General features: G+C 33.9%; 1 protein-coding gene across 6 annotated transcripts in view; it reads right to left on the reverse strand.

Moving 5' to 3' along the window:
- LOC123312439 overlaps positions 1–13,545 on the reverse strand; it is a 100,586-nt gene that overhangs the window by 24,861 nt on the left and 62,180 nt on the right. For 5 of the 6 annotated variants that reach the window (XM_044896869.1, XM_044896871.1, XM_044896866.1 and 2 more), the window contains exons 12-18: positions 8,179–8,356; positions 7,251–7,472; positions 5,860–6,036; positions 4,607–4,822; positions 3,162–3,297; positions 483–684; positions 209–424 (exon numbers count right to left, since the gene is read on the reverse strand). In XM_044896869.1, coding sequence (XP_044752804.1) covers positions 209–424; positions 483–684; positions 3,162–3,297; positions 4,607–4,822; positions 5,860–6,036; positions 7,251–7,472; positions 8,179–8,356 — 1,347 coding nt within the window. The remainder of the gene's footprint in view (positions 1–208; positions 425–482; positions 685–3,161; positions 3,298–4,606; positions 4,823–5,859; positions 6,037–7,250; positions 7,473–8,178; positions 8,357–13,545) is intronic. The other variant, XM_044896867.1, reaches the window with a different exon arrangement.

A 13,545-nucleotide genomic window follows, 5' to 3' on the forward strand; every position in this document is an offset into this window, starting at 1 on the left:
ATGTGCATATTTTTATAATATTATGTTTTGTGTTAAATATTACATGAAAAATATTCAATTGGAGAGAATACTGTTTTTTTATTATTTTTATTTTGCGCCCCCAGATCGCTAGCGCCCGTGGCGACCGCCTCTCTCGCCACGTCCTCGCTCCGGCTCTGATGGAATGATATAACTTTCGCAGTATAAACGAAGTTTCAGAAAAACTTACAAAAGCTTGAGTACCAAGCGATCCACCATCAGGTTTGTCCATCTCGAATTGAAAAATTCCTTGACGTCCCAAATTCTCAAAAGGGTGAATAATTTCAAGAAAGAGAAAGCAGTATATGGTTCTACTCCGAATATAACAGGTAAAAGAAATACTGCATATGGAAAAGGTGTGTTTGCTATGAAGTCGACTATCCTCTTTTTCCTTCTCGAGAAATATCTGAAAAGAATTCAAGATGGCCAATAGTGTTTGTTTATATTGAAGGGAGGCAGCATACTTCCTCTTAATCCTTTTGTTATCTGTTACGTAATCACTGAAACGATTCAAATATGCCGTGTGAAGCTCCATGAATGTATTCCAAAGGTGAACCACATCGAAAAGGACCATGATTAAAATGCACCAAAAATTGAAATCTTGAAAGGCGAACTGATAAGTTACCAATATGGCATTAACATATCCACAAATAACACAAATTAGTACTGAAAACAAAAGAAGTTTTGACCATATGATTAAAATTTTCATAATGAATTGATGCGGCGATACTTGATGAAAATTCATAATTGAACTAAAAACAGACCGATTTTTACAGGTTTTTTCTCGTTATGAAACACTGTGTAAAAAAAGTTTATACTTGGAATTAGACTTATTAAAGGTCCATTTTAAAATTATGTAGGTCTTTATTTCCTCATTATACGAGGAGTTTCACGATTAACGGATTAAAAGAAAACTGTGTAGGAGGACATCTGCTTAATTGGAAACTAACCCCATTCGTGTATTTCAGGTAACCCGTTTCTGATATAGGAAATTTAAAAATTGAAAAAAAATCTGGACTGACAGATTTGCAGTCTTGGCCAAGCTAGAACATGAAGAAAAAGTAAGGCAAAATATTCATATCACACAATTTTGTAGAAAAACGGTCGAATAGGTAAATATATTCATTCTGAGTTGCCCGACTTCTAAAGTAGGTCATACCCCAGTCAACCAGAAATGTAACAGTAAGTCGCAGGGAGTACCCAAAAATATCGCAGTGAAGCGCTTCTTTGAGAATTTTCATGGATATGGATGTACTTAAGATTTCACATTGTGGACATTAACGTCCGCATATTGTTAAGTTTGCGAATTCCTCAACTTTAGATCCCTAGTGGTTGCATGTAACATCATATCGAGATGTTCCGATGAAGTGAAGATAGCTACTATTATGCGACTTCTCTCTGTTGATATTTTTGAAATATTGAATCTGTGATATTTTTAGAACATGAATGATGTGTTGTGAATAAATTTCGATGAACTCTTCCCAGCGACTTCTCTAAGAAAAACTTTCAGTAACTGTCTGAAATGTTCTATTTATCAGCACGTGGTCTCGAGGTTAACTCATAACCTAAATCCCGCTATGCAAAACGTGGTGTGACGTGTTTCGTTCTGTGACTGCGTTGTGTTGAGAGAATGAACAAACAAAATCTTTATGAATGAATTTTTAGAATAATTTTTTTAACCGAGCTGTTCTATTATTAAATTTCGTTTTAGTTAAGTGTTACTTGACGTTGATTGATTAATTAACGTGCAGTAAAAGGTGAGTAGTTATATAACCTATTGAAACAATGACTACATCATGATCACTTCTTGGCCCTCTTATCCTTCCCATTTTTGCACCTTTGTAACGTTAAACTTTCAACATACCTCATATGAATTTAGGTGATAAGTAACATTCACAACCTTCAAAATCAAACTTGGAATTGATTTGAATCATCGAGAGAACTTCAAATTATTATTTTAGACACTGTGCTGGAAAAAATCACCTTCTACTGTTGTTAGATTTTTCATGACACTCAATTTATTACTATCAATACAGCTCTGATTTTTTCTTCTTCAGCTGGACCATGCCGTTCCTGAAGTGGAATGAAGATTTATAACAAGATATATGTTCTTTATTTTATATATTTGGATTTGTATGAAACATATTAATCTTGAATAAAAAGATATCAGTAATTCATATAGTTGTTCAATTTCCCTTTTGAGGATCAGAATGCGAAATATATGTAGGTAAGGGTAAAGAGTAAACACAGGGTACAAATGAGGCGTTCAGAGCTGAAGAGGCCCAAGCTACATTTTTTCTGAAATTGAGTTTACGAGTATATAAAATTTTGATTCATTTTCAGGCAGTTCTTACTGTTAATTCAATTTCAGAAAAATTGTAGCTTGGGTCACTTTTCCTCGGAACGCCTCGAATATAGAGTGCAAATTGATTGCCACGATGGTAATTATCAAATTGAACATGAATATAACTTCAATAGAGGATACACTCTGGTAGTTTATTCTGTCAAAATAATCGTTCCAAAAACCTCCAAAATGAGAAGTCGCAAAGTTGCTGTCTAGGGTGCTTTTTTTACACCAACTATGTGATGTACTGGGTAATTACCCGCGATATGCGATGTTGCGGACATTAAGCACTCTCCAGTAAGTGCTGGTGGCCTTTTTTTAAATCAACATTGTGAAGTCGCATTTCCACAGTGGTAATTCCCAACAACTTCCCTGTGACTGAAACTGGTTGACTGGGACATTCTCTACTAAGCGTCGAGAGTGGTTCACTTTTTTGAATGACAACCCTAACTTTGTGGCAGAAATAGATAGACATTTCATGAATGAGGATGATTTAGTCAAAAATGGTTTTTTACCAACCCTTTTTCATTATATGGTAAAATGGTTGATTTCACTATATTTAAATTTTCTATTTTTGTAAAAATTTTGAAAATATTAATCTTGTGCCGTCCTGTTAAATACTTCAGTGTAGGTACTCTGAGTTATTTCACTTCACCATCAGTGAATTTTTTGTAAAGATTGGCCACAGCTAATACCTGGAAGCTCTAGGCCTGGGCCTACTCGATCCTTGGAGCAAATTGTCCACTGGTGGACTGAATGAATCATAAATCATAAGTACATTAGTCATACATATTCTTACCTAACGCATATAAAACTTTAGATTCTGGAAGTATCACCATATTGAACCATCGTTTGGGTGTGAATACGAAAAGAAGTGTCATGAGCTCCGTTCTCACAACCTTGAGTCCTCCTTCAAGTCTAAGATCTTTGCTGGCCTATTGAATGACACAAAAAGTAACGAAATTAAATTCGGTATCAGAGGGCCCCTCGTGGAGGCAAATTAAGAGGGCACACTGGGATAAAAATTGCTAAGAGAAGAGAAGATATAATTTTTCAAGTTTTTCGAGAATATTATTGCCGGGATCGGGAACATCGCGTATATCGCTCTCGGTACTGCGAGAATATTCACGAACAGGAGCGTGTCGATGTAACAGACGCGCGCAATGGGCTCGAGGGACAGTTTGTGTTCTGAAAACGCCGAGGGAATAGAGAATTCCCGAAGAGGTAGTGAAAGTAAATTCGTGAGGTTGTAAAGAAATTGGAGTTAGTCCTTGGATATAAATTTGTGTAGTACTTGTGTAAATAAATTAGACTTTGAGAAATAAGAGAATTCAATCGACCTCACACCGGACACCAATGTAGCGTTCTCGGGGTTAAATTAAATTAAATTAAATTGTCTTATTTCTCAACGCCTAATTCTTTTACACAACTACGACGGTTTATATATTGCCATCTTCACTTTCATAGTAAGGAAAGTAAAATGAGTTGGTCCTAGTCCTCCAATCCACTACTGACATCGATTAAAGAGGCAATCAATACATTCCGTATTCGTCAAAGTACGAGTTATGTAGTGTGGTGTTTTTTTATTTCGAATTTCGATTTAGATAGTAACATTTGTTGATTGAAGGCATTAACCATTTATTCATGTAGGCAACATTAGCTACTGATCTACAAAAGGTTCGAAGGAGAATATGAAGGTTGAATTTCAGACAAAGGTCGTAAGTCGATTTTTCTAATCCTTACAAAGTAATTGCCAGTTTTAAGGACAAAATCGACAAATGTTACGATTTAAATCTAACAAGCAAACTACATACAATCAATCGAACAACAGAAGTTCTATTTTGTCGAGAAGGTGCGGATGCTAATCATGGTTTCGGTCTCATTAGACGTCGTCAGAGATACACAACTCATACCTCGACGAATCGAAGTATTGTAAGTAATATAATGGACTATAGTAAATATATCCCAGACAGGAAACGGGGATCCTCCACTCTCAATTTCCTAACCCTCAGGAGTGAATATACGGCAGCATATATCCATTTGCTCAAACTCTCACATTGCAGGAATCGTATATCACGATAATCAAGCAGGGGGAGGAAGCACTGTTTTAGGTATTTGAGGTTATAGTGCAAAGGGCCGAAATGATGTGATAATTAATTTAACAAAAGTTGCCCCCCCAAAACATAATTGATCTGTTCGAGGGTATTTACAAAATGAAATTTGAAAGCAACTGCTCAATCTTACCTTCGTTTTACGTCTATATTTAATGGATCCGGACAGGGAGGTTTCGAATGAAGGAACAGGTTTCAGGGATTCATCGTCGGGATCTACGGAGGTTTCAGAAGCTACTTCCGGAAGGGAATCGGATTCTTCATCAATCATCGTTATGGGTATGCAAAAATCCTTGTGTTCTTCCCTAGCGAACGACAAGGCAATCTTATTTTTGACTTCGGGATATTTCTAAAATTAAACCAAATTTAATCACATACTGTTGCAGTAATCAAGCTTTATTTCATACTTATTTTCATGACAATATGAATATGAACAGGTAACATGAAATTGATAACTGAAGTAAGTGAATGATAATATTTGAGGAACTCAAAATATATAAAACAGATCTTATGAACTACAAACACATCTCAAAACAATAATAACAAGATTAATATATACGCAATATGAACAGTCAACATGGAATTTATGACTGAAGTAAGTAAATGAAAATAACGAATAACGAAATAGTTGGGAATTAATTAATTATCCAGACATCAAACTATTTACGTAAATGATCATATTCGAGGAACTCAAAATACATAAAACAAAACTACAAACAGACCTCAAAAACGACAATAACAAAATTAATACACAATCTTTCGAAAGAATTCGAGAATGTGTTTTATTTTTTTAACCGGAAACGGTGCCTCGTACAGCAAAAAGGCAAGAGAACGAATTTGCTCCAAATTAAATGAGAATTTAAATAGTATTTTTTTTGTCGGAAAAACCAGTGGCGTATAATTTTTTTTTCTGAAAATATTCAGTCTCGCTGCAGTACGGACGCAACTGGTAAAATAGAAAGAAATGATATTTTGCAAAAAGTGCTCCTTGACGCCCAAAACGTATGTTTCAAATTTCATAAAACTATTTCAAGCAATGTGAAAGTTATTAATGAAAAATATTTTTTTTCTATAATTTTAACACCCCGTATCTCAGAGAGGAAACATTTCTCGACATATGTTTATATGACCAACTAGGGCTTATTTTTTATGTAGAATACGTGGTTGAAATTTCTTGGTTACGATCTGGACCACTCTGTATTAGGTGTGTATCGTCTAAATGATTTGAATACGTTGTCGAATTAAAAAGATATTCTGAGCAATTAAAATGATAAATTCCCATTATTATTTCATTGTGTCCAACTTGCATGTTATTTTCATTTCCCATTCACTCAGTGGCTAGTGTAAAATGAAACTCTCTACCAATATTACATTTTTTCAACTCACGTTCAAAATGCGATAGAAGTCTTCAGTCTTCATGTATAAAGTGTCCATGTTCGTTAGAGCTATAGCCGTTGAAAGCATTCTTGATTTCAAATGGTTTCCAATATTTCCTAGCATTCCACCAACACCGATGGAAGTAACCATTTCTTCATAAAAATTATGATAAAATTTTATTTCGAGCTGAAAAATGGGCATTTCCAATGTAATTTTTCACGTACTTGATTACTCAGAAAATGATATTTTTTTCACTGTTTCAATGAAGTAGGTTTTTGTGCAATGAATTCAAATATTCATGGTACATACAGGATATTTTCAAAGGTGAGGCTCTTTTTGACAGAAGCTAGAACTCATCAAAATAAGTCATTAAACCATCGTCTTTGTCTATACGAAATATCCAAGATGGCTGGAATACAACCCCTAGAAGTATAAGTTCTACAAAATTTCATTGAATTTCAAGTACGGCACTGTGGAAGGTGACTTCGGCATCGCAAAAACGAAACAAAACATAAACATATGGACAATGAATGGTTCAGTACCAAGTTCATCGGATTAGATGCATCAGGTTAGTTTTGAGGGAATCATAATTGTTGTATCGTGCAATTTAGGTTGAAAAAATAATAAAGAAAATCGAGGCAGTTTCTTGAAAGTGCTTATGTTGGTTATGTTGAAAAAGTGCTATGATGTTTCCACTTTTTCCCATTTTTACGACGATTGTTGGAATGTACGAACAAGAAGATTGTGATGCCCATTGTGAAAAATTTCGTGAATAATTTAGACGAATGTTATTGATCAGATTTTGAAGTATTATTCTATTTTTTACACTTGTGTCCTAAGTCTTTCCTGTCGTAGGTATCGAAATGAGCCATTTCATAATATCGTGTAGGTTATTCAAAAATAATAAGAACAATTCGGCAATCCTAAATTTCCGTTTTCATTACCACGTAAATATCGAACGAGCTAATATCGTAAATGAAAACACATGGTTGAATCAGGAGAAAGGTTTTTTCCCACTGCTTTGCGATAATTCAGCTAACAAAAGGGTCTAGGGTCGTATTAGTATCTATTTCAGTGATCATTTTGAATTTTTTTTCAACTTTGTCATTTCGAAAGTGCAGTGATTTTTGGTGAAACGCTTCATTTGACCAGTTCAACTTTCTGTTGAAAAAGCCTCACCTTCAAAAATACCCTTTATATGTGAATCTATGCACTGACCGAAGATAATTTGAATTTTGTACCTACAAAATTTCATAGCCAATTAACGACAAATTTTCTTGAAGCCACTTTTTTTTCTTCGAAGTGCTTTGAGATAGCTTACCGGCAGATGCTTATTTTTGAACGTTCGTTAATATCTCTATTTTTTATCTCTATATAGTCGAATAAAACGTTCACCTTACCTTTCCTCTATGAACAATGTAAATCGTATCTATAACATCATCTTCTCTGAATATGTAGGATCCTCTGATATAATATCTTTCTCTCAAAGACTTTCCGACTATACGGAAAAAAGTTCTATCCACCCCTTCAAATAAGGGTATTTCTTTCAAAGTGTTTTCGTATAACTGTAGCACACAATCTTCGTGTAGAGCTGGATGCAATATCGAAAGGATTTTATTGGGCTGAAAGGACCAATCAATTTTAGTTTTTGAAGTAGAGCAATTATGATGATATCTACCGTTTAGGAATCATGTTTTTTTTTCAAAATTTTTACCTATCTGGTAACGACAGAAAAAAGTCATTGTTCGAAAACAATGATAAAAATGAAAATGAAAAAAAAAAACAATTACTGTGCTGAAATCAGTATAAAAATACCTTTCAAATGAGGTATCACTCACCCCATCTCCCCTATTCAAAAATTGGGGGTGAGGGTTGTAGTAGCAAGGGTTGAAGCGCTATGCGTCCGTAACCTACATCTTAAGTTGTCCCCCTCGAAACAGAAATCGACCTGTCCGAGCATTTCTATCGAAAAAATTTATTTCGTCTGTAATCTCGTCTGTTTCGTTTTCAAATGGCCACCCTTTATAGTCACTGTAATGTAAGCGGGAAAACCGCAATATTGATTATGAATAAAAATCAGAAAACTTGAAAACTTTGAGAGAAACTCCTGTGTAGTTCTGTTTTAAATTTATTCGTTCCAACTTCTATTCTTCTTCATTCATTTCTCCTTATATTTTTTTTTGCTTTTCGCGGAAACACTTATTTCTTCAATCAACGATTTTTGCCTTTTTTGTACCAAGCAGAATATCTGTTTTATATGTATTTTCTGATTTGGAAAATATGGCATTAATCACTCTTAGTATGAGATAGTTGAAAAAGATACGCCACCTCCATTCCTTCACTTCTGTTCCATCTATACGAAGCATTCGCCAAGCTAATCTCTCTGACCATTTTCGATGTGGATTCTATCTGGAAGTATCTCTTCATTTCGGTCACCATTCCTTGATATATTGAAAAAACGCTTTGTAAATCGGATGTGTAACTCGAAATGTAGGCGAAAACATATCTAAAATTTAAAATAACGTGAAATTATTGAACTGAATAATGAATATCAGGTTGAAGTTCTGTCGTTAATGCTTGTGATTTTTAGGACCAAATACACCGCTCAAGTGCTCAACAATAACACAGGCCAACAAAATGAAAAAAAAATTTGGTATCGGAAATCTAACATCTGATTTTCGATGTTTTTAATGTGCTGATTCCAAAAATGCCACCAGATTTTTTCTATCAGCTCTAGTTTCTGAGATACACGTTACAGGTTAAATGGTATATTTTTTTCTGATAAAGGACAACAACTTTTTATTGACAGTTCAAAACGTAGTTTGAAATGTGTTCTTTTTTCTTTTACATAACGGTAACAAATATGGCTCAATTCCTATTGGTCATTCTACTACCATGAAGGAAGAATATGAAACAATAGCATTAGTTTTGAGAAAAATTAAATACGAAGAACATCAGTGGTCAATTTGTGTTGATTTAAAAATGATTAACTTCCTCCTTGGACAGCAGAGTGGTTATACAAAATATCCTCGTTTTTTGTGCCTTTGGGACAGCAGAGCTAAAAATGAGCACTGGGTTAACAAAAATTGGCCTTCAAGAGATGTCATGATTCAAGGAATACAAAAGGTGATCAACGAACCTTTGGTTTCAAGAGAAAAAATCTTACTTCCGCCCTTGCATATCAAGCTAGGCCTAATGAAGCAATTTGTGAAGGCTTTAAATCGAGATGGAAATTGTTTTGGGTATTTGTCACGTAAATTTCCTGACATTAGCACGGAAAAACTGAAAGCTGGTATATTTGATGGTCCTCAAATAAGGCAACTTGTTAAAGATCCACAATTCACCACATCAATGAACGAGACTGAATCTAACGCTTGGAATTCATTTGTTCAAGTAGTACAAAATTTTCTTGGCAATCATAAAGCAGAGAATTACGTAGAATTAGTGGAAACTATGCTTTCAAATTTTAATATTCTCAGCTGTAACATGAGTATAAAAGTTCACTACCTCCACAGCCTCCTAGATCGTTTTCCAGAAAACTTATGTGATTGTAGTGAAGAACAGGGTGAAAGATTCCATCAGGATATTAAAACTATGGAAGATCGTTATCAAGGACGATGGGATAGCCACATGATGGCGGACTACTGCTGGAGCCTTCAGCGAGACTGTCCTAGTAAACTCCATTATAGAAAATCGTATAAAAGAAAATTTTTATGTGATTAGTGACCAATATAATTATGTAAATTAAGTTTTTGCAATAAATACTTAAATCCATGTGTCTTTGTTTTTTTTTAACTGTCAATAGTAATATTATATATTATAACAGTTATAACGTAAATTATATACACCATTTTTTTTAAAAATCTCAAAAACTAGATCTGATAGACAAAATCTGAGAACTTTTTTACATTCTGCATCCAAAAATTTCTCAGGAACAGTTAAAAAATCGCAGGCACCAAAATGTGTGTTGGCCTGTGAATTAATAGGATATAGGGATCACTTAAATTTCTCTCTATTCGTAGTGTTGTTAAGTTATCTTAAACATCTCTTATACATGAGTTGTATTAGGAAAAACTGGGATATTTTAAATTGTTCTTATCCTCGTTCTTATCATATTCTTTTTCAACATTATCTAGCCTGTTGAAATCAAATAATTGGTAGTAGACTGCAGATGATGGCATAAAAAACTATCAAAAAACCATGTTTTTTTCTCGTTTTAACGCATATTTATGTTCGATTTGAATCGACAATAATTGAAGAAATTGAATCAATATCGATGCCGAGAAGATGTTTGGTCCCTGTACAGGATATCCCTAACCTAATTGCTTAATTTTTGCTATTTCTGGTACTTCTAGACTAGATAGAAAAAAACGTTGAAATGAGTCCTGGGCTCAATTTTTGTGAAAAGTCCAGTTGTGGAAACTGTTTCACGATATCTTCATTTGTCCAAATTTTGATATTTTGTCGATTTCGAAAATAACTCCTTCATTTTCGAAAATATCATTCTGGAAACGATGAGAACTTTTTACAGGCACTTTTCCACTGTGAATACGAAACTATATTCATATTTTCTTTAACTTCTGTACTAAGGATGGAAAAAACAACTTCGATATTTTAAACACGAATGCGTCCTTTTTTTGATCTCATATCATACAAAAAAATTAGCTTTTCTGCAGAAGACTTGAAAACTCTTCGTGAATTCAATCCAAAAATCATACATTGACCTAGAACGATTTTCTACGATATCTAGTTGAAACTCTGATAACATAAACATGACATTCGTCGTAAAAAGTCACCTACGTCGAAAAAACATATACAGGGCGTTTCATTGGTAAATGAACATACGGTAACCTGAGGTAGAGCAACCCCAGGCCAAAAAACCTATATTAGATAGGTCTAATCAATTCCATAACTGAGATACAGGGTGCTTCATGTATTCACCTAAAATTTGAATTTCTCATAACTTTTGAACCAACCAGTATAGTCAACAGAACAGATTGTCTTAGAACGATTTGTAACCAAAATAAGCAAAGAAAACGTTTCTCACTCCGCTTGCTCTGGAGTTTCCTTTGAGCAAAATGACATGCGGGAAAATGAAATACTGAATCTCATTGAAAATTTTCTTCTCTTTTCAAATATCTCCATCAAATCCAAAAATTTTGATATACAGGGTTGAACTTGGAAGATGTCCCATATTTTTAAATTACGGACCTGAAATTTTTTGGAAATTTAAATGTGAATCTATCCACCTGTGCAAGTGAATCATATATTCCAAATATCAACCGACTATACTGGTTGGTTAAAAAGTTATGAGAAATTGAAATTTTAGGTGAATACATGAAGCACCCTGTATCTCGGTTATGGAATTGATTAGACCTATCATACTGTATATCGGTTTTTTGGACTCGACTAGGGTAGCTCTAGCTCATGTTACTGTATGTTCATTTACCAATGAAACACCCTGTAGATAATTTATGACAAGTATTTCGAAATCAGAATTTCATGTAGTTTCAGAATTTGATATAAAATTGATTATTCTCATTTGATAAAGCAGGATGTAGTCCAGTAAACAGAGCTCTGAAATCACTTTTCTCGGAATAAGCTGCATTTTTGATATAATGATTTTAACGGTGAAAGAAATACATGGTGAAAAATGCAGGTGTCAGAATTATCAGGAACTATGAAAAATTCGTGAAAATGTTTGGAAAATCACGTTTTTCTCGAAATTTTCGAAAATGAGGAGGTTTATCAAAAAAAGTTTCGAACAAAAGTTGTAGAACGGAAAATTCTAGTAAGAATCAAGTCTTTTTTCATCCCCAAAGTGATCATCCCTACTGATTAGCAACGTATATCTGTATTTTTAATTTCGTCCTCGGCTACATGACAAGATGATACCAGAAAGTGTAGTTTGCGGCGCAGCTTATTCGGCCAGGGTTGTACTCTTGTTTCGATATACGCTCTAAAAGCTCGAATTTCTGGCTTGGACGGAAGCTTAGACGGGGAAACCAGATGTTCATGATTTGACTGAATTTAAATGAATAGACTTCGTATATCGACTGTGACTAGCGCTATACTCCCGAAGAACGCGATTGTGAGTAGCATCGAGACGTGTCAAATTGATAAAATTAAATTTTGAAAAAATTAGGCATTATTTTTTGTTCATCTCTATGGGGAATAAAAAATTGGGGAATGGGGAATATTATATCTCTATGCAAATAATTTCAGTAGTGTGAGGGATTCGATATTCGAAAGCGAATATCTCCAAACTAGGGTATATCAAATTTTTGTAGAATACATTAATTGCCCCCACAACAGGCATCATTTATTTTTCATTTCAAAACACGTTAGAAAAATAATTGTTTTATCGTACAGAGAATCCAATATCGCTTGATTTTGGCTGTTTCTGGTTCTTCTAAACTAGATGGCGTCTTTATTTTCCAAAATATCTTCAAACGATAAAAACTTTCCATAGGCACTTTTTCACTGGGAATACAATACTACATATATTAAATTTTTTATCTCATCTATTAAGGGTGGAAAAACAACAGCTTAGTTACAAATTCGTGCTTCTTGTGATCGCATATCGATATGTCGATATTTTCAAGGCAAAATCAGCATAAAAGTGAAATAATCACCAACTGATCTCTGAGTCTCACATACATTATTCTATGAATAAAGTGGACATAGAATACTTCAATACATTGTAATTGTAAGGCATAGACATAGATATGTCTATATGTCTATGTTGTAAGGTCATACAATGCGGGGAATTTTCATAAATTTTCTGCCCTAGATTATTTCCAAAAAGAAGCATTTCCATAGATATAGGCAACCTAGAGAGCAAGATCACCAATCGTTTCATTTTTTAATGGGGATGTATTAAAACAGAATTTCAAGACTTCAGTTATAAATAGGGCTGATTAAGAGCAAAGTCAGAAACGCCATCAGAGACGTTTCTGCGTTATGCTGTTGAATTCTGCTAGAAAAAGATTTCGAATTTGTTAGCAGAATGATGGTACTCAATTTGAGAACTTTTTATGAGTTTTATTTATATTAACATTGATCATAGAAATTCTGCTTGATATGTATTCAAATTGAGTGTAACATGAATCACATGATTTTATTGAATTTATAGATGTTCCAGCTAACAAAAGAAATTCTAGTTTTAATTCGTATTATTGAGATGGAAATTTATTGTGAGTGAAAATTTTTGTGTTCAATGGTTTCATAGAATTCTGTTGAAAATGGGAATTTCCCTGAAATGGTGATTTTGCTTTGAGAATAGGAGTAATATATGGACATATACAGGCTGTGTCAAGTTCGAGGGCCTATTAGACGTTTCTGGAGAACTGAACCTATTTCAAATCTTAAAATTTGGATTATGATATTGTTCGACATAATCTACTGACTTTAAATATTCTTGAAGTCCGAGCACTTTCAGTTATAGAGGGAATGGAAATAAATTTTTCCAAAATCTCTATTTCTTCTCTATTTTTTCGTTTCTGATATGATACAGTATTCAATTTTGAATATATTTCTGTTCAAATCGTTGCATTCGTCCAAATTGTTTTCATATTATTGAGAAAAAAAATGAAAAACTTTCCACAGTGTTCCAAATGCTGTGTCAAAAATGGGAATCAAGATTTGCCCATAACTTTCGTTTTTCAAATTAGAACCCTAATTTTTCATGATTGC

This window comes from Coccinella septempunctata, chromosome 4 (genome assembly GCF_907165205.1).
Source record: "Coccinella septempunctata chromosome 4, icCocSept1.1, whole genome shotgun sequence".
NCBI classification, from domain to species: domain Eukaryota; kingdom Metazoa; phylum Arthropoda; class Insecta; order Coleoptera; family Coccinellidae; genus Coccinella; species Coccinella septempunctata.